This window comes from Chlorocebus sabaeus, chromosome 5 (genome assembly GCF_047675955.1).
Source record: "Chlorocebus sabaeus isolate Y175 chromosome 5, mChlSab1.0.hap1, whole genome shotgun sequence".
In the NCBI taxonomy this organism is placed as follows: Eukaryota; Metazoa; Chordata; class Mammalia; order Primates; family Cercopithecidae; genus Chlorocebus; species Chlorocebus sabaeus.
The window spans coordinates 81,374,518-81,394,013 of NC_132908.1; the positions used below are offsets into that span (position 1 = coordinate 81,374,518).

At 41.7% G+C, this 19,496-nt stretch overlaps 1 protein-coding gene across 1 annotated transcript in view; it reads left to right on the forward strand.

Moving 5' to 3' along the window:
* The window catches only part of USP10 (ubiquitin specific peptidase 10), an 80,770-nt gene that overhangs the window by 41,577 nt on the left and 19,697 nt on the right, over positions 1 to 19,496 (forward strand). Inside the window, exons 4-8 of the mRNA XM_007994240.3 lie at positions 2,934 to 3,974; positions 17,329 to 17,420; positions 17,977 to 18,086; positions 18,510 to 18,565; positions 18,790 to 18,893. Of these exons, the coding sequence (XP_007992431.2) occupies positions 2,934 to 3,974; positions 17,329 to 17,420; positions 17,977 to 18,086; positions 18,510 to 18,565; positions 18,790 to 18,893 (1,403 nt within the window). The remainder of the gene's footprint in view (positions 1 to 2,933; positions 3,975 to 17,328; positions 17,421 to 17,976; positions 18,087 to 18,509; positions 18,566 to 18,789; positions 18,894 to 19,496) is intronic.

Below are 19,496 nucleotides of genomic sequence, written 5' to 3' on the forward strand. Positions count from 1 at the left end.
CCTGCTTTTTTTCTGCCAGAAGCACGACTGGAATCTTGCCACCAGCTTGCACAGTTAGTGACAGGCCCGCTTTTCTCTGCAGCCTTTTCTGGGTCTCTTGTGTTTCCATGACATTAGTTTCTCTTCCAGTGTCTATTCGACTGTACAGAGCCTGTGGGTACTGTCATGGACCTGCCTCTCTTTCCAGACTGCTCAGCTGCTGATGGCAGGGTCCATTTCTCTCTGTCTGTGTCTGTGCCTGTAGTATCTGGAATGTTGTAAGCCCTCAGTACATTTGTTGAATGAATGGTTTGGGATATTTTATTCTGCTCCCTCCTACCACCTCTAGCTGCAGCAAGCCCTTTGCAGAGGCACCTCATCGTGGTTTCCCTTTTACACCTCGGCCTTTTTTATTTTTGTGTTTTTAAATTTTTTTATATTTTAATTTTTGTAGGTACATAGTAGGTATATATATGTATGAGATACATGAGATATTTTCATACAGGCATACGACAAGTATTAATCACATCAAGGTGAATGGGTGTCCTTCACCTTAAGCACTGCCTGTTTTAGATGTTCCTAAAGCCTGAGATACCACTCCTTCACCCCGGCCTTACCAATTCAGTGATCCATCAAGTTCCACTGACCTCTCTAGTTTCTGATGGAAGTTGATCACTGTTTCCTGCATCCAGAAGAATCCTTTTTCTAGAGCTATTCACAGCCTTCTCTCCCCTCCCTCCATGTTTTCATTCTCAGTTGTTTGTATATGTCTCCCTAATAAATGTGAATTCTCTGAGCAGGGCCCTTGTGTTACTAATCTCTGTATATTTCCCTCCTTCACCCTCTGCCTTGTAGTCCAGACCACTCTACTGCATGTACTGCAGTGAGCAGCCTTGGAGAAACGCTGTGTTAGGATTCATGGTTTTATGACCCTCTGCCTGCATTACCTGAGTGTTGAGTTTCCATCTTCCTAATGTGTTGATTGGGTTGTTGAAGCCAAACATGCAGGCCTTCCTGCACTTCATCTGCCTGGCAGATTGGGCTCCGAGCTCTCTGCCATGCGTCCATTGTGAGTGTTCCTCGATAAGAGGAACTGTGCTGGCTAGGAATCTGCCTTCTAGTGAGATGATCAAACATGGTATTGAGTAAATGTTTGATACTAACTGTAACATACTGAAATAGTTCTGTTCACATTACATCACGTTCTAGAATGTTTTATGTTCTGATAAGATTGAGAATTGAGATGTGGACAGCACATCTGTGTCTTAGAAATAATCAGTCTTGCATAAGCAGAATGACACAACACATTCTAGTTTCGAATGTGATTTCACAACCTTCAAAGGGCAGGCTCCACATGGAGTGTTCTTCCCCAGGCACACCTGTTTCAATCCAGGGAGTCTTGAGAGCCCCAGAACATCTGGGAGTAGGGGATGCCTGGAACCAAAATGGACAGTCAACCCCTAGGTATGATAATAAATTCAGTTCCCCTGGATAATTCTTTTCAAAGTAAGGAAACAAAATTTAAATAGTAGCCAAAGGAATTAGATGGTCATGACTTTATACGTAAACTTGCTGTTAGGTGGAATCGTCATCAGTGTTCTTTTCCAGGAACTTGCTGTTGTTGGGGCAGGATTGTGCTGCCACCACCCCCACCCCCCACAGTGGGGGGCTGTGATTCCAAAGCATACAAAGATTCAGGAGACCTCAGGAGGCTGTTTCGCTCCAGCCTCCTGCCCACTCACTTGCACTAACTGGCCCTTCTCAGGGTCTGTATTTTTTCTTCTACAAAAAGACTTCTAGGGGTCCTTCCAAGGTAAAATATATTCATTTCTCTGCAGTAGAACACCGTTCTTTGGGTATTAGTTTCTTTTCTTGAGATACATGCCTTGAAAAAAAATTGGCCCCTTAATGCTAGCCTGGAAGAAATCTTTAGCTATGCATTAAAGATGAAATAGAAGGCATGTGTCCTTCCCTTAACTTCAAAATGTGTAACTGTTTATCAAATACAAGGTGAGATCGATGTTTGATGTCTGCTGAAAGACAAAATTGATTCTAAAACTTAACCTAATTTCAGAGATGTAAACTGTAAAAATACATCTGTCTTAGCATGAATGAAATATGTGGATTGTGGTTACCTGGGAAGGAAGTATTGAAGGCTTCCCAAGAGATACTGAAAAGTTCACAATTCTAACTTTTTCTTTTGGTATTTTCGGAAGGCTTTACCACCCATGGAGTTAATCCAGTGTGGCTTTATTTAGAGGACATTCGCGTGTGTTCATGTCAGGGCCACTTTTCAGACTTAATGGAAGGTTACCAGTGGAGGAGACCAAGAGATGAAGAATTCAAAAGAGTGCTGTGAAGTGCGCCTTTATATATATGATTCTCTCCTGTTGTTGTTGTTGAATCTTTTTTTGACATCTTTTTTTGTTTCTAAATTTATACTTTCTAATTTCTCCTATCCAGAATATATAAGGTTCTTTGCGTAGTTCGTGTTCTTGGAATTAATCAAATCACGTTAACTAGAGAAACTGATTTAACCATGTTTTAAGTCCCTAAGTTAGTTGTCATGATCCTTTAAAATTTAAATTGTCCAGAATACATATTCCTTTATCTCAGGCATAAGGCAGCTATAAGAAAGTCAGATTCCATTGAGAGATATTTTTAAACTGGCAAAATATTACTTGCTTTTTATTACAAATTTATTTTAATTTCTGCCTTCTGAAAGCCTTCCTTAGCTAGGAAGATAAGTACAGGCTTCTGCTTTTCATATCTCCTAATTAAATAATTTTATAGTTTCATTTTCAGCAAATTGTTCCACGTAAGTAAAGGACGTAATAGGTTTGTTGATTAGGAAGAGAATTTAAGGTTTTCATTTTCAAAGAGAAAGTGAGTAATTACTGGTACTTAGAGTTTGTAGAACTGTGTTCTTAACTAATAGTTTGTTTTCTAAACAGGACAAGAATATCAGAGAATTGAGTTTGGTGTCAATGAAGTCATCGAACCCGGTGACACTTTGCCGAGAACCCCCAGCTACAGTATTTCAAGCACACTGAACCCTCAGGCCCCTGAATTTATTCTCGGTTGTACAACTTCCAAAACAACCCCTGATTGTATCACTAAAGAAGCAAACTATGGCTCCATCGACTGCCAGTACCCAGGCTCTGCCCTCGCTTTGGATGGAAGTTCTAATGTGGAGGCGGAAGTTTTAGAAAATGATGGTGTCTCAGGTGGTCTTGGACAAAGGGAGCGTAAAAAGAAGAAAAAGCGGCCACCTGGATATTACAGCTATTTGAAAGATGGCGGTGATGATAGTACTTCCACAGAAGCCCTGGTCAATGGCCATGCCAGTTCAGCAGTCCTGAACAGTGTCAGTGCAGAGGATGCAGAATTTATGGGTGACATGCCCCCGTCAGTTACGCCCAGGACTTGTAACAGCCCCCAGAACTCCACAGACTCTGTCAGTGACACTGTGCCTGACAGTCCTTTCCCCGGAGCACTCAGCAGTGACACCAGGACTGCAGGGCAGCCAGAGGGGAGCCCCGGGGCTGATTTTGGTCAGTCCTGCTTCCCTGCAGAGGCTGGCAGAGACACCCTGTCAAGGACAGCTGGGGCTCAGCCCTGCGTTGGTACCGATACTACTGAAAACCTTGGAGTTGCTAATGGACAAATACTTGAATCCTCGGGTGAGGGCACAGCTACCAATGGGATGGAGTTGCACACCACGGAAAGCATAGACTTGGACCCAACCAAACCCGAGAATGCATCACCTCCAGCTGACGGCACAGGCTCTGCATCAGGCACCCTTCCTGTCAGCCAGCCCAAGTCCTGGGCCAGTCTCTTTCACGATTCTAAGCCCTCTTCCTCCTCGCCGGTGGCCTATGTGGAAACTAAGTATTCCCCTCCCGCCATATCTCCCCTGGTTTCTGAAAAGCAGGTTGAAGTCAAAGAAGGGCTTGTTCCAGTTTCAGAGGATCCCGTAGCCATAAAGATTGCAGGTATAGTTGAAAAGATACAAATCTAGAGTGAAGATGGGAACAGACCTCATCAACTGGTCTTATAGACTGTGGTGTTAGAGTGTTACCCATAACAATGGTAGATTACCTGTGTGTTAATAGCAGTGTCTGAAGAATGCCTGTCTTAAATGTTCTCTAGAAGTAAGACAATATAGAAACAAATGGGAGGAGAGAGTTGTCAAAACTTAAAGTGAAAGATCCATGCCTGTTAGCAGTTCTTTTCTGTTGACAAGTTACATTTCCATTTCTTGCCTTTTGTTCAAGTAATTCTGCTCCATGGTGTGAATGTATAATGGACTTTTTCTGTGATATACCTTTGGTGTGATAATCCTGATTTGTACTCACTGTGTGCTCCTTCCTTTTTATATTTCTTAAGATATAAGAAAGCATTTTGTGAAATAACATGTTTTTGTTTTTATGCCTATTTTGCATTGAGTAAATGGATTTTATTCAGAATTTTGATAAATCAACGTCAGCTCTTGAAAGGAAGAGAATAATGTTAAGAGTTCAGCCCAAAGTTGTTATTTTATTTTGAAGTGCCAAGTCTCCAAGGTAGAAACAATTAAAATAAAAATAGAAAGCTGCATAATTCACAGATTGTTTTTAAAAAGTTACAGTAGGAAGTCAGAAATGCAGCACGGTATGAAAGAGGTATGTGTGCTCACACAGCCACATGTTGCGTTAACGATGGATGTGTGCTCCGAGATGTGCGTGTTAACATCAGAGAGTACTACACAAATACAGATGGTAGAGCCTTCGGCTAGTGGTGCAGCCTATTGCTACCTGTCCAGCATGTTACTACTGAGTACTGTAGGCAGTTGTAACCCAGTGCTAAGTATTTGTGTGCCTGAACACATTTAGACATAGAAAAGATACAGTACAGATAGGGTATAAAAGATGAAAAATGCTTCACCTGTACAGAGCACTCATCATGAATGGAGCTTGCAAGACTGGAGTGACTCTGGGTGAGTGAGTCAGTGATGGGTGCTAAGTGAATGTGAAGGCCTAGGACAGTACTGAGCAAAGCCGAGCTTTATAAACACCGTACACACTTAGGCTGTACTACATTGATTTACACATTTTTCCTCAATAAGAAATAAACCTTAACTTACTGTAACCTTTTTACTGTTTATTTTACTTTTAAATTAAAAATTCTAAACTTTTTGACTCATGAGAACACTTAGCTGGAAACACACACTGTACAGCTATACAAAAATATTTTCTTCCTTTTTATTCTTATTCTGTAAACTTTTTTCTATTAAAATTAGTTTTTAACTTTTTAAACTTAAAAACTAAGACACAAACATTAGCCTGGGCCTGAACAGGGTCAGGAGCATCAAGACGTCACTAGACAACAGGGCATTTTCAGCTCCATTAGAATCTTGTGGGACCATCATCTGTGCGGTCCATCGTTGACCGAAACATTGTTACGCTGCCCATGGCTGTACCTGCCTAAGAAGCAGAAGCTGTGTCATCAGGTTGGATTCTACTAAGCGTGGTAGCCGGATCTTCAGATTCTTACCCTAGCAGCCAAGTTAAAATAAGCTGTTTCGTTTAGGCTTTCTGTAATACTTTCTGATGTGAGCTTTTGGAACACTTGACAACCTTCATTTTTTTTTTTTGAGACAGAGTCTCACTCTGTCACCCAGGCTGGAGTACAGTGGCCGGATCTCAGCTCACTGCAAGCTCCGCCTCCCGGGTTTACGCCATTCTCCTGCCTCAGCCTCCTGAGTAGCTGGGCCTGCAGGTGCCTGCCACCTTGCCCGGCTAGTTTTTTTGTATTTTTTAGTAGAGACGGGGTTTCACCGTGTTAGCCAGGATGGTCTCGATCTCCTGACCTCGTGATCCGCCCGTCTCGGCCTCCCAAAGTGCTGGGATTACAGGCTTGAGCCACCGCGCCCGGCCTGACAACCTTCATTACCAGGATGTAGCAGCAAGCTGCCAAATGCACACCCTTCTGTGGAGGGTCAGAATTGTGTAAAAAATAAAACACATTCTTTGGATGGCAGTAGGATGATAGCAAGCAATGTATACATTTTTTTAAGAGTATTTTATTCCTTATACAAAATACGTTATCTCAGGTACTCTTGTTGCTCTGAAGTTCTCTTAAAATGAGGAAATAATAGGCCATACATCGTTATTTTGGGCTTCATATATATTTTTTAAAGCCAGGTGTTTTTTTGGGGGTTTTTTTGGTTTTTTTTGGTTTTTTTTTTTTTTTTTTTTTTTTTTTTTTTTTTTTTTGTGAGATGCGGCCTCACTCTGTTGCTCAGGCTATAGTGCAAGAGGCTTGATCTTGGCTCACTACAACTCCGCCTCCTGGGTGCAAGTGATTCTCCTGCTTCGGCCTCCCAAGTAGCTGGGATTACAGGCACATGCCACAACGTCCGGCTATATATTTTTTTTTTTTTTGATTTTTAGTAGAAATGGCATTTCACCGTGCTGGCCAGGCTGGCCTCAAACTCCTGACCTCAAATGATCTGCTTACCTCAGCCTCCCAAAGTGTTGGGATTCCAGGCGTGAGCCACTGCACTCAGGCCAGGTAATTTCTTTAACACAGCTTTCAGGATGTATTTATTGCAAGGACTGATATTGTAAGATAGATTGTGTAAGCCTTTTGTATAGATTACTAAGTTAAAAGTTTATTTTTAACCTATAATGAGAAATGCATAGTGGGGTGCTCTTAAAAATGCATTCTAAGTTCGAAGTCATGAGCATTATTTTTTTTTTTGAGAGGGGGTTCTCACTCTGTCACCCAGGCTGGAGTACAGTGGTGTAATCTCAACTCACTGCAACCTTCTCCTCCTGGGTTCAGGCAATTCTTCTGCCTCAGCCTCCCGGTAGCTGGGACTATAGGCGCCCGCCACCACGCCCAGCTAGCTTTTGTATTTTTAGTAGAGATGGGGTTTCACCATGTTGGCCAGGCTGGTCCCGAACTCCTGACCTCAAGTGATCCTTCCGCCTCCACCTCTCAAAGTGCTGAGATTTCAGACATGAGCCACTGCGCCCAGCCGAGAACATTATAGTTTTGTTTCTAAAATAGCTCCACAAAGGAAAACCTCCCATCCTAGGGAGGTTTTCTCAATCTTTATTTAAAATAAGAAAGGAAAGCTTCATTTTAAATGTTTTAAAACATTCTGCTTAGTCATATGACTTTAAATATAGTTTGATAAATAGTTATGTTCTGTTTATGTTAAAGTCTAGTTGAAGTAGCTTTGTCAAACACTGAAGAGCCTCTTAATGACTGGTAGAGGAAAGCCTTGCCACACACAGTCCACGTAATTATTTTTGTATGGACATAGTGTAAACCCCTCCCCAACAGATTATTTTTTTAATCCTATTTTGGTTAGATCAGTTACGAAGATGTTTTAATTTTCTGAGTGAAAGTGTAGCTTCTTTAAAAGTACATAATTCTTTTCAGCCTGTTTGTTGAGCCTTTGATATATAGCATGTAATTGCTGACAGTTTCAGGATTCTCGTAAAATATAGAGCAGTAGAGTCACATTAAGTAACTCTTGGGATCATATAGGGCTTAGGGAGAATGGCATTGTTTGAACTTTTTGTTGTTGTTTTATTCTCCTACTTAGGGATTTACTTTATAAAAGTGCCAAAATATACTCAATTTGTTGCAAGTCAGATCCACTACCACAAATTCCCTTTAGTGGGCATACTTTTTTTTTTTTTGAGATGGAGTCTCGCTCTGTCCTCCAGGCTGGAGTGCAGTGGCACTATCTCGGCTCACTGCAAGCTCTGCCCCCCGGGTTCACGCCATTCTCCTGTCTCAGCCTCCTGAGTGGCTGGGACTACAGCAGCCCGCCACCATGCCTGGCTAAATTTTTTTTTTTTTTTGTATTTTTAGTAGAGACGAGATTTCACCGAGTTAGCCAGGATGGTCTCCATCTCCTGACCTTGTGATCCGCCCGCTTCGGCTTCCCAAAGTGCTGGGATTACAGACGTGAGCCACTGCGCCCGGCCTAGTGGGCATACTTTTTTTAAGTGTAGGCCCACTTATTTTAAGCAGCATTTAACTGAGTGAAAGTCTAGTTTCATTAAAAGATCTCTTGATGTTAGTTATAATAGAATTTGACTTGCATTAGTATCTGTTTCTACTGAGACAGTGGTATTTGTGTTACTAACTTTTGGGAAAGAGGGAGTGGGGAATGATTTAGACATTAAATGTATTCCTTTCTGCCAGGCATGATAGTATGGAGATTGAGGCTTGAGGATTGCTTGAGCCTAGGAGTTTGAGGCCAGCCTGGGCAACATACTGAGACCCCCGTCTCTTAAAAAAAAAAAAAAAAAAAAAATTTATACACAAAGTGCTTAATTTGTGTATTTTTTGTCTCAAGTTTATTTGTTTCAAATACCCACATTTCTGGACTATTTCCCCTATTGTTAAGCCTGCTTAATAAATGCCAACTAGTTTTTATGCTATCAGAAGTGAAATTAAGAAGGCAGATTGACTAAAAGAAAAAGAATCACATATAAGGCATTTGGAAGTGAAATACATTAAACTCTTGATTACTCTTAAACTATCCACTTCAATGGGTTCTACTTGGATCTTCTTGGTGGCAAGGCCATCTCCTGGGTGTAGGTTATGTGTCAACGTTTTCTTCCATTGGCTGTTGTTTAAGTGTAAACTGTTCTTTAAGAGGAGAAGGACACGCCAGGGGAAAGCAAGTGAACTGAACACTCAGTGACTTCCTTTAGCCTCAAGGGAAGGATGAATCTAAACACAAAAGACCAGTCCTGCCGAGGGTTGGAGAGGGATCTGTGTTTCAGTGACTGATCTGAGAGGAGATGATTGCGGTTTCTCAGTAGGAGTCAACAAAAGGAAACTTGAAAGTCTTAATACAGCCCGGCATAGTGGCTCATGCCTGTAATCCCAGCACTTTGGGGAGGCTGAGGTGGGCGAATCACTTGAGGCCAGGAGTTCAAGACCAGCCTGGCCAACATAGAGAAATCCCGTCTTTACTAAAAATATAAAAATTAGATGGTTGTGGTGCCTCGTGGCTGTAATCCCAGCTACTGAGGAGCCTGAGGAGGGAGAATAGCTTGAACCCAGGAGTTGGAGGTTGCAGTGAGCCGAGGTTGTACCGCTGCACTCCAGCCTGGGCAACAGAGTGAGACTATCTCAAGAAAACCCCAAAACTTAATAGCTTGTATTTGAAAGTAGTTGCAAAACATGACACCCTTGTTTTAAGAGTGAGTATGGCGGACACATGGGGAGCGCCTTTGCTGCTGCTTCCCTCATTAGCACAGATACTTTGGAATTGACCGAACATGTGATGTTTGAAATTGAACATATGCTTTTAGTGAATGTTGTACTTTTCCTGGGTCTTTACTAAGGAACATTCTTCCTATACTAGACTGAATTGTATCAGATGCTTTCACATCACAAGTAGAGCAAATTTGTATTTGATGTTTTGCTTTCAAATATATGCAACAGTGTATTTCATTTTAACAGAACATAAATAATGGTGGGTAAGGAGAGTGGCCAACTGCTTGATAAAATAAGTTAAAATTCCAGTGAGAGAGAACTAGGAAAACTGAACTCTTGAACAGCTCTGAAAACATTGCGTTGAAGTATCTAGCAATGTCATTTATTATGAATTGTTAGTCAAAACCTGTTTATATAATTTTGCACAGTGGTTTTATACCTAAAAGGTATTGGATCAAGAAACAAAGTTATTACAATTTGGGTCTTCTGGAATGAATTACCCTATCCGTGTTTATTTAAGTATAAATGAAAATACAGTTATGTGCTGCTTTAATGATGTTTCAGTCAACAACAGACCGCATGTACGACAGTGGTCCCATAAGATTATAATGGAGCTAAACAATTTCTAGTGACCAGTGAGTTGTGTTACAGTTGCCTACGATATTCAGTACACAACATCCTGTACGGGTTTGTAGCTTAGGAGCAATAGGCTCTAGCATATAGCCTAGGTGTGTAGCTGGCTATACCGTTTAGGCGTTTGATCCCACAGTGATAAAATTGCCTAATGCCACATTTCTCAGAACATATTCCCATCATTAAGCATGGCTGTGTATCCTAAAACTGATCTTTATTTTGGTAGTTTATAAATCACGCATATACTTTCACCCCCTCCTTGGGGAAAATGGTTTCTCAGATATTTTGCATTCCTCTTCAAACTCGGAAGTACACAGGCCGTGGTCATGCATCATGATCTAAGTTAAAATGGCATGGCATCCGTTTACAGGGATCCACCCTTGTGGATTGAGAGTTTAGTCCACATCTGATTCGATGTTTGTATCCTCACATTTATTATACGTCTTTCCACTTCAGAAACATAAGTTGATCTGCAGCCAATGGGTAGTGGTACATTTTGGTCACTTTGCTGCCCTCCACCTGGTTAGGTAACCAAGATAGTGTGTGTTCTTCCAAATTGATGGTAATGAGGAAAAGAAAAGCACTTGGAGAATGTTCTGGACAGTTAGGAAGATGACAGAAAAGCAGGTCAACAACACCAGAATGTCGATTACGGACCAGTTATTGAGACCTAAGAATCAGAGTTCTGCACCTTGCGTTTTCATGGATTTTTCGATGGCAACATGACCTCCAAGTCCTAACTTTAGGAAAACAGAATTTGATGTATAAAATATGTGTAAGAATAATCATTTAATTCATATAATCATATAAGAATAATCTTATAATGACATAAAAGTTTACGATGCTGGTATTGCCTTTGAGTTGATAAACAATTTCAGTGGGCTGATTTGTGGCAGCCCTTGTGAGCTACCATCTACCATGTATGTCTTAAAATTAAAAAAAAAAAAAAAAGACTGTTAAGCAACTCCATTTTTCTGTATTTCAGCAGATTTCATAAGAGTGAAATTTCAGTTCAGCCTTTTAATGTGAGTTATTACAAAAGTGAAATACAGGTTTCAATTTCGTGTCTTCTATGAGTCATTCTGGCATTTTGTGCCTTTTCACACACACTGTTCTAGGCAGCCCCACCAACTGCTGTGACAAAGATGGGTTTGGGAGGCCATCTTCCTAAAGTTGCTGTCTGAACAGCTAAGTAGTAAATTATACCAACCATGATGAATTGAAAAGAAGGCTTCTGGGGAAAGTTTGTTATTACAGCCGACTTCTGATTATATGCACTAAAAGAAGGTAAAATAGATACACCAATGGCAATGACTGGGGAATGCAGGTCAGACTTAAAGTTTCAACCTAGAAATTACCTGCCCGCTATCCTTGGTGGCCCGCCTTCCTCATTTTGATTCTTTTAGCCTCCATAATTAGTGTGTATTGGACTTTAGGCTAGGAATAAAATAGTAAATGAAAATGTTGATGTTGAAAGAGGAATTTAATTAAGTAGAACAAAGAGTGATATTAGAAATTTGGAAGTGGTATTAGTTCTGGCTTGTCCATAAGACCTGAGGTTTGAATGGTAACAGTAGGATTCATTCACTTGAACGTAATTCAGCCCAGTCTTAGGAGGAGTTAGAACTGCTTTTGCCCCCCTGTTCTTTCACTGCGAGGGAGAAGAGGAACTCATAAACTTCATAAAGCGTTAGTGTCTCCTCCAGTTTATGGTTATTGAAATGAGTCAGGATGGAAGGCTTGATGTACATGTGATATGTTACAAAACTGGACCTTAACCGTTTCTTGAGTGTTTGGATCTTAAGAGAACACCTGTGACAATAAGTATTTAATCTTCATTTCTTACAATCATTCCTCTTAAAATGGAGCTTTATTTAAAATTTTTTTTTTTTTTTTTTTTTTTCTGTCACTCAGGCTGGAGTGCTGTGGCGTGATCATAGCTCACGGCAGACTTGAACTCCTGGGCACAGGTGGTCTTCCTGCCCCAGCTTCCTGAGTAGCTGGGACTACAGGCAGACACCACCATGTCCAGCTAATTAAAAAAATTTTTTTTGTAGCTACAGAGTCTCACTGTGTTGTCCAGGCTGGTCTTGGAATTCCTGGACTCAAGTGATCTTCCTGCCACAGCCTCCCAAAGTGTTGCGATTACAGGCATGAGCTCTACCACACCACGCCTGAAATAGAACCTTATTAATACATCTTTAATAGGTCACGATGTTTAAAACTTGTCCAGATTTTAAGGAAGTTGGGCTAACATTTCCTCTTGAGATGCTGAAAGTTGTTGGTTTTCTCAAACGCTTACATAAATTAATTTGCTTTTCCCTTCTCCTTCCACCTCTATTAGCTCTTTATTTTCTAGGGGGGATTCTGACGTCTGTAGTGAGCTGGCTGTCATACCGGGAGTGGTCTGCTCGTGTATTTACACGCGTGCTCGTCTTTGCCATAGCTGAGCACGGTGCAGCTCCTTATCTGTTCCGGGTGACGAGTGATCTGCTGCAGGTTGCAAAATGAATGAAGTGGCAGAGCCAGGGTGTGAACCCCGTCTTCCTGGTTTGTGTACCTGGGCCCTTGCCCTTTACTGTGCGTCTTCTCGGGAGCTGTCATTTAGACTTTCTGGACCAGGAGCTAAATGACCTTTAAAGTCTGTTGAGTCATTTCTAACAAATATGAATGGAGTCATTTGCCATAACCAACAACTTTAATCTCCAGATGTTTAACTCATCCTGTATTATTGTCTAATGAGAACTTACTGTATGCCACGCACTGTCTAGTTGGAGTAATGATTGGCCTTGCCTTCGGGTAGTCTGAGGCATAAGATCAGAAAGGAACAGATGGCAGCTGTTTGTAGAGAGAAGTGATCATTGGCAGAGGGGTGTTGACGGTAGAAAGCAAGGAGGGGAGGCCTCATGCAGCTAGTAGGGATGGCAGTAACAGGCTGAGGACACAGAAGGCCATCAAGTCCTGTTACCTTAGATGGGGCAGACTTTGTTGAGCAGCACACCACTAATGTCAGGTAGGCGGTGATGAGGTCGGCTACCGTGGAGACAGTGTGGAGAATCTTGAGTGCCTTCTGTCGGTCTTACTCTGAGATTAGGATATAGGATCATTATAAGAGACTAATAACAGAATGATATGGTATTTTAGTTTATGAAAGACTTGCCACTAGATAAAATTTTTCTAGAATAACGGAATAATCATTAAGAAAAATCTAGGTTGTTCAGTGTCTCTTCTATATTTTCCAAGTCTGTAAAGGTTTGTTCTACGTTTAACAACATTGTACCAGAATGGCCTTTCAAAGACTGTCAAAGGCTTGAAGAAAAGCTGGTGGAGTACATTCCCTAGTACATCTCCTGAGGGTCCATTTGTTCTGCTGTTTCAGAGGTGGTGCTCATTGACTTTTGTAGGTGTGTGTCTGAAATGTTGTTCCTTGCAGTTATTGAACAAACCACTGGGTGGTGCTAGAAGACTTGATTTTAATACTGTGGAAGAAAAACAGTGAAACTGCTTTTTAACCTGCCTGCGCCTCAAAATAAGCAAACTGGAAGCTGGCGTCGATTTAAGGGAATGGTTGAGGTAGAAACTAAAGGTTTCTGTCTGACCAGTTCACACTGTTTCACAAATAAATGCTGGAAACAAGTCGGTTTATAGTTTATTTATATATCCTCTGATTGCATGGAGATTGAATGGTCAAGCTTCCACGCCATGCAGATTATTCTGGGCACGTAACTCAGTTAAGAACATGAAAGGAGGCCAGGCACAGTGGCTCACACCTGTAATCCCACTACTTTGGGAGTCCAAGGCGGGCAGATTGCTTGAGGCCAGGAGTTCAAGACCAGTCTGGTCAACGTGGCAAAAACCCTGTCTCTAGACTTTGTCTCAAAAAAAAAAAAAAAGCTATGTTTTCAGACAGAGCTTAGTGCAGCCAGTTCTTGATTGCTCTGCACCTGCTTTCTTTTTAAGAGTGCAGTTAGCCTCCACTCTTAAAGCATGTTTTTGAGTCTGTTCGAACGGGTCAACAAGGAAGGGAAGTTTCAGGCAGATCTTGTATGCCTGGCCCTGGTGGCTTCCTTCATTTCCTTCCAGTATCAGTGCTAAACAGGAATGAATGTCTTCAAGCCCTGTCTCACCCACCTCTGGCATCTTCACCCTGACTCTGCCCTAGAAGACCTTTCCTCCCATATCGTCAAGAAAACCAGAGTTGCTGTTTCACTCCTTCTCCCACCCAGAAACTTTGCTGCTGCATCTTCCTGGATCCCTAGCTCCTTGCGCCCCATGATCCTGTCTCCTTCCTCAGCCCAGCTTCTGGCTGAGCAGCCTCCACTTGCTATCTTCACTCCTACGCGGTGCCCCTGCACGCTTCTCTCTTTTCTACCCTTCTAGCCCTGTACCCTGGGGACCTGTGCGTATGTTTGTGTGATTATCAATCTGTCGAACCAGAGAGATTGAGGCTGCAGTGAGCCGTGATCTCGCCACTGCACGCCAGTCTGAGTAACAGAGCAAGATCCTGTCTCTAAAATAATAATTATGGTTGGGTGTGGTAGCACACATCTGTAGTCGCAGCTACTTGGGAGGCTGAGGCACAAGAATTGCTTGAGACCCAGAGGCGGAGGTTGGAGTGAGCCAGGATAGTGCCACTGCACTCCAGCCTGGGTGACAAAGTGAGACTTTCAAAAAAAAAAAAAAAATCAGTCACTTGCTGGTCTTTGGATATAAATATACCATTTACTGGTGTCATCTGGGTACCTTTTACCAACATCTCTAAAACTGAACTCATCACTACATGAAACAAAAAATAACCTGCTCATCCTGTTGTATTCGTGCTCTAGCTGGATAGCACCGCTGCCCCAGCCAGTGAGAACCTTCTAGTATCTCTCTTCTTCCTCAGCTTCCATTTGGTGTCTTCAGCCCCTGACCTTTCCAGAGTTTCTGCAGCCCTTGGATTCGGCTAAACATCCTTCCCCCATCCCCCATCCCCCAACACCCCTTCAGCTTAGCCTGTACAGTGTGTGTTTGGAGCCAGGGACATCACAGTTTGTCCCTTCACTAGTCTGCGAGCTCGCCTAGGGGAGGACCATCTCGCATTCATCTCTGTGCCTTGCTTACCCGGTGCCCACGCCATGGCTCACGCCTGTAATCCAAGCACTTTGGGAGGCCAAGGCAGGTGGATCACTTGAGCTCAGGAGTTCCAGGACCAGCCTGGCCAACATGGTGAAACCTTGTCTCTCCTAAAGACACAGAAATTAGCCGGGCGTGGTGGTGCACATCTGTAATCCCAGCTACACAGGAGGCTGAGGCAGGGGAATCACTTGAACCCAGGACACAGAGGTTGCAGTGAGCCGAGATCGCACCACTGCACTCCATCCTGGGTGACAGAGCAAGACTCGTCTCAAAAAGACAAAGGTCTCTATGTTAGAAAGATAGCAGGTTTTGAGTCTTAAGGTTAGGTTAAAAAAAAAAGTCATTTGATACAAAAATACTATGGCGAAGACTTGTTGGAATCATGCCAGAGTTTTTATTTGAGACACTATGCCTTTACGTCATTGATGGTTATTTGAAAATGCACATTTTTAACACTGCGATTATATTAGTAGCTGTTCTGTGGCACACACTAGAAATGATAGACTGTTGTGATGATATGGTTTAAAGACAAATGTAAAAATCTACTGTAAAGAGACTTTAAGCCTGTGGGGAAAAGGAAGTATCTGAAACCTTGGAATAAAAGGGATTGTTAAGTGAAGCCTCTTATATATTGAGGAAAGGGCTCAACCTCTTGAGTCAGGTAGACCCAGGTTCACAGGTCATTTCAGCTGTTATGTGACTTCAGTTTTCTCGTCTGTAAGATGGGGGTGGTAGCTATCTCTGACAGTAGGGTTGTTATGATAATTATGAATAATATACACAAAGCTTCTAGCACAGTGTCCCCCACATGACAGGCACTGTCTCTGCTGGGTGTCATCACATGCAGGCTTGGGGTTCAGTTCGTAACTGATCCATTATTCATTTATTTCAAGGCCCAGTTCTGTATTACATATTAAGAGAGAGAGGAGCTTTGCAAACTTAGTCTAACTGAACACATTCCACAGAATCTGTAATGTTTTCCTTTCTACAGAAGAAGAGCTATGCAGAAATGATGCCCTACGCTGCTTCAGTTAGAAGGAAGAGGACATTTACTCTCATAGGAAGGAAGGAATGAGAGGGGGCGTGTGTGTGTGTGTGTGTGTGTGTGTTGAATTTTGCAAATTAATTTCTTCATTTGATTAGTGCCAAAGTTTGGGATCTGCCAGTACAATGTAGTTTAGAAAAGAAAAGCTTATTTTTGAGCCATGCCTTACATGGATGCTAGTATCAAGTGTATGCCATTTTGGTTTTTCTTTCCTATATACAATTCGTTTATTTATTGTGCTTTATTTTTAAATGAATTTTTTATTTTTGTTGGCACATAGTAGGTGTATCTATTTGTGGGTTCTATGATTAGTGTACAATTTAAAAGTAAAGGAGACAGGATTGGCTACAGATTATGGAGTTGAGGCCCTGAGTATGCCACCTGGCTCCTGTGTGATCACAGGTAAGTTAGTTAGTCTTTGGGAGCCTCAGTTTCTTTTTTGGTGAAAGGGGCAAGGTGGTGGTACTCCTAGATTACTAAGGATTAAGTCCAGCCAATTAACATTTGTAAATTGTAAAGAACGTGCTAAGTGTGGAAGGGTTTATAAATTGTAGCCATCACCATTAGAAGATTCATAGTGGGACAGGGGGAGACCTTGTTTTAAAGCATTTCTGATGGTTAATTCTATAAAGATGACATTCGCAGCTGTTTTAATACAGAAAAAGAGTGATGTCCACTCAGGGTGAACCCGAGGCTAAGCAGCGTGTTTGTGAATGGAATAAGGGAATTACAGTGTATAAAACAGTTGCTAAATTGGATTTCTAGTGGACAGTTTAATTCGTAGGAGACTGTTGTCTCTGAAAGGAATATCTTGACTCCCTGAACAGCCATTGAACATGCGCAGTGATGTGTAGGGTCAGCATTAGATGCTGGGGATGCAGAGAGGACCGAGACGCAGGTTCTGCCCAGACATCTTTCTGTCGAGTGTCTGAGACGCCTTGCTGCTAATGAGACACACCTGGCTAACAGTGTTTAAGGAAAAAAGTCTGTATCTCTCAAATCTATTCTCTAATAATGATACTGTGTTCACATTTTTTTGTTTCTCATTAAAATAGGTAGTTCTTGTGTTCCCTAATTCTCTTCCCCCCAGGAAGATTAAATGTTGCTGTTTGAGGGAAAAGATTAATTTCAAAAAAGTTTTAATTAAATAGTGTACTTGATGTTGAGCTGAATGAAGCCTTAACAGTATGCATTTTCTTTGGATATGTGCTTTATTGAAGGGATTTTAAATGCTCTCCCAGAGTAGAGCATATGAAATGATTTGAATATTCTTCACTAGATGTCATTGATTTCTGAAATATGCTTCTTCCCTCTTTCAGAGTTACTGGAGAATGTAACCCTAATCCATAAACCAGTGTCGTTGCAACCTCGCGGGCTGATCAATAAAGGGAACTGGTGCTACATTAATGCTGTATCCTTCCTGGACGCCGTCCGCAAGGCCAGCGTGTTGCAGCTCTCCCTCCTTTGGGTGCATGTGACTTAGTTCAGCCTCCGTGGACCATCTAGCCCTACATTTGAATCCCCAAGCCTGGTTTATTATGACTCGGTCTGCCTACCTTGCTTATAAACAGGGTTATTCCTGGCCACAGTCCCTCTCCCTCTAAAAGAGAGGATCTGTTGGCATATGAATGAGGGCTGCAGACAAGCTGACTCTCATTCGAGTGGTTACAGATCATAGGGCAGAGCAGCGACTTACAACTGGAAATTTGGTTTTAAAATTGAACTACCTTGGATAAGTCAAGTTCTTGAATACAAACGATTGACTGCTTCGTAGATCCTCATATGGGCATCACAGGACAGTTACCCTAGTAATGATTTGGTTTATTCCTTTTTGTGGTGACGTGTCTAAGTGGTTCAATGTCCTTAGCTTACTTAGGTTTTCAGAGATGTTCTTGTGCTAAACGTGCCTTTAGGAAATGTGGTGTGTCTGTTTCATTCCTTTACGCTTCCTTACTGCCACTGTGTAGACACTGCAGGCACTGGTTGCTTGCCCGCCGATGTACCACCTGATGAAGTTCATTCCTCTGTATTCCAAAGTGCAAAGGCCTTGTACGTCAACACCCATGATAGACAGCTTGTAAGTAAGGTGGTGAAAGATGTGTTATGTGGTGGGGTTTTTTCCCCTCTGATAATTAGAATTGAAATAGTTTAGTAAAGCTCTTGATTTCCTGCCAGTGAGTCCTATAATTCTGTCTTTTATAAAAAATAGATTGTGATTTTATATGGAAGTTAACCAGAAATGGAATTGGAGCATTGTTTATCTGTGTTCTTTAGATTCAGTAGAAAATATTTTTAGTGTTTACCAGCATGTATCACTTAAAATAGACCAAAAATGCATATAGAAAAGACTTGAGTTCACTAGCTATTACAGCATTGGTTACCTAGAATCTACTATACTCGTATAGCTGATATTCTACTTAGCCATCAAAGGTCTTTAGTAAAATTTTATATATATACTGTTTAAAACTGCACTATTTAATGTTTTTTTCCCCATGTTTAGTGTTCGGCTAATGAATGAGTTTACTAATATGCCAGTACCTCCAAAACCTCGACAAGGTTAGTAAAAAGGAGTTTTGTTGATGCTCTTACATATTGGGAGTTATGGAGACAGATGACTTAAATTTGGTAAATTCATTCATGGTGGGAAGAAAACGTCTGTGCACCTGTGCCATTCTCAGCATTCAGCCAGGTGGGAGGTGGGGGATTTTGATGAGGTTGCTTTTTTCATCATTTGTGACTTCATTGTCGTTAGGAAAACCTGTGTCCTGTTTCCATTACAGCTCTTGGAGATAAAATCGTGAGGGACATTCGCCCGGGAGCTGCCTTTGAGCCCACATATATTTACAGACTCCTGACAGTTAACAAGTCAAGCCTGTCTGAAAAGGTTTGAGACTTCTCTGATGTCGCTAGGATCAAGTGTTACCTTTTTTTCCAGTATTTGTGTGGTAACTGTTACTTATTCGATATTTGCCCTCTGTCTCCAGCGCTGTAAGTAGATGTAGGTTTATAATAGAGTCCATTGCTTGGATGAATTGAAGAGTGGCCTTGCTCACACTCTTCATCATCTGACCTTGCTCAGATAACTTTTACGGCGCACCAAGCACTGCTGTCAGTACTTTACGTATATTAACTTAGTTGAGTCTGTGAATAAAGTGTGATTATGGTCTCCTTGTTACAATTAAGAGAAGAGAATCCACTGTCTGAAGTCATATAGCTAATGTGCATGGCAGAACCCAGCTTTCAAGACAGCTCTCTTAACCACTGCACTATATGCCACTGGGGTAGAGTGGAGTGCATTGGGCCTGGAATGATGGCAGTATTCAGAAAAGCTTGTGTCTTCATCATACTTATACACTTTAGTAGCTATTTGATGTACTTGATTCCTTTACCTAAATTTTTTTTAAATCATGTATTTTGTTACTACAGGCATGGGACCAAGAGGCCAGGGCGCCCTTATAAAAGGCCCTGGGGCTGTTGAGAGTGAATT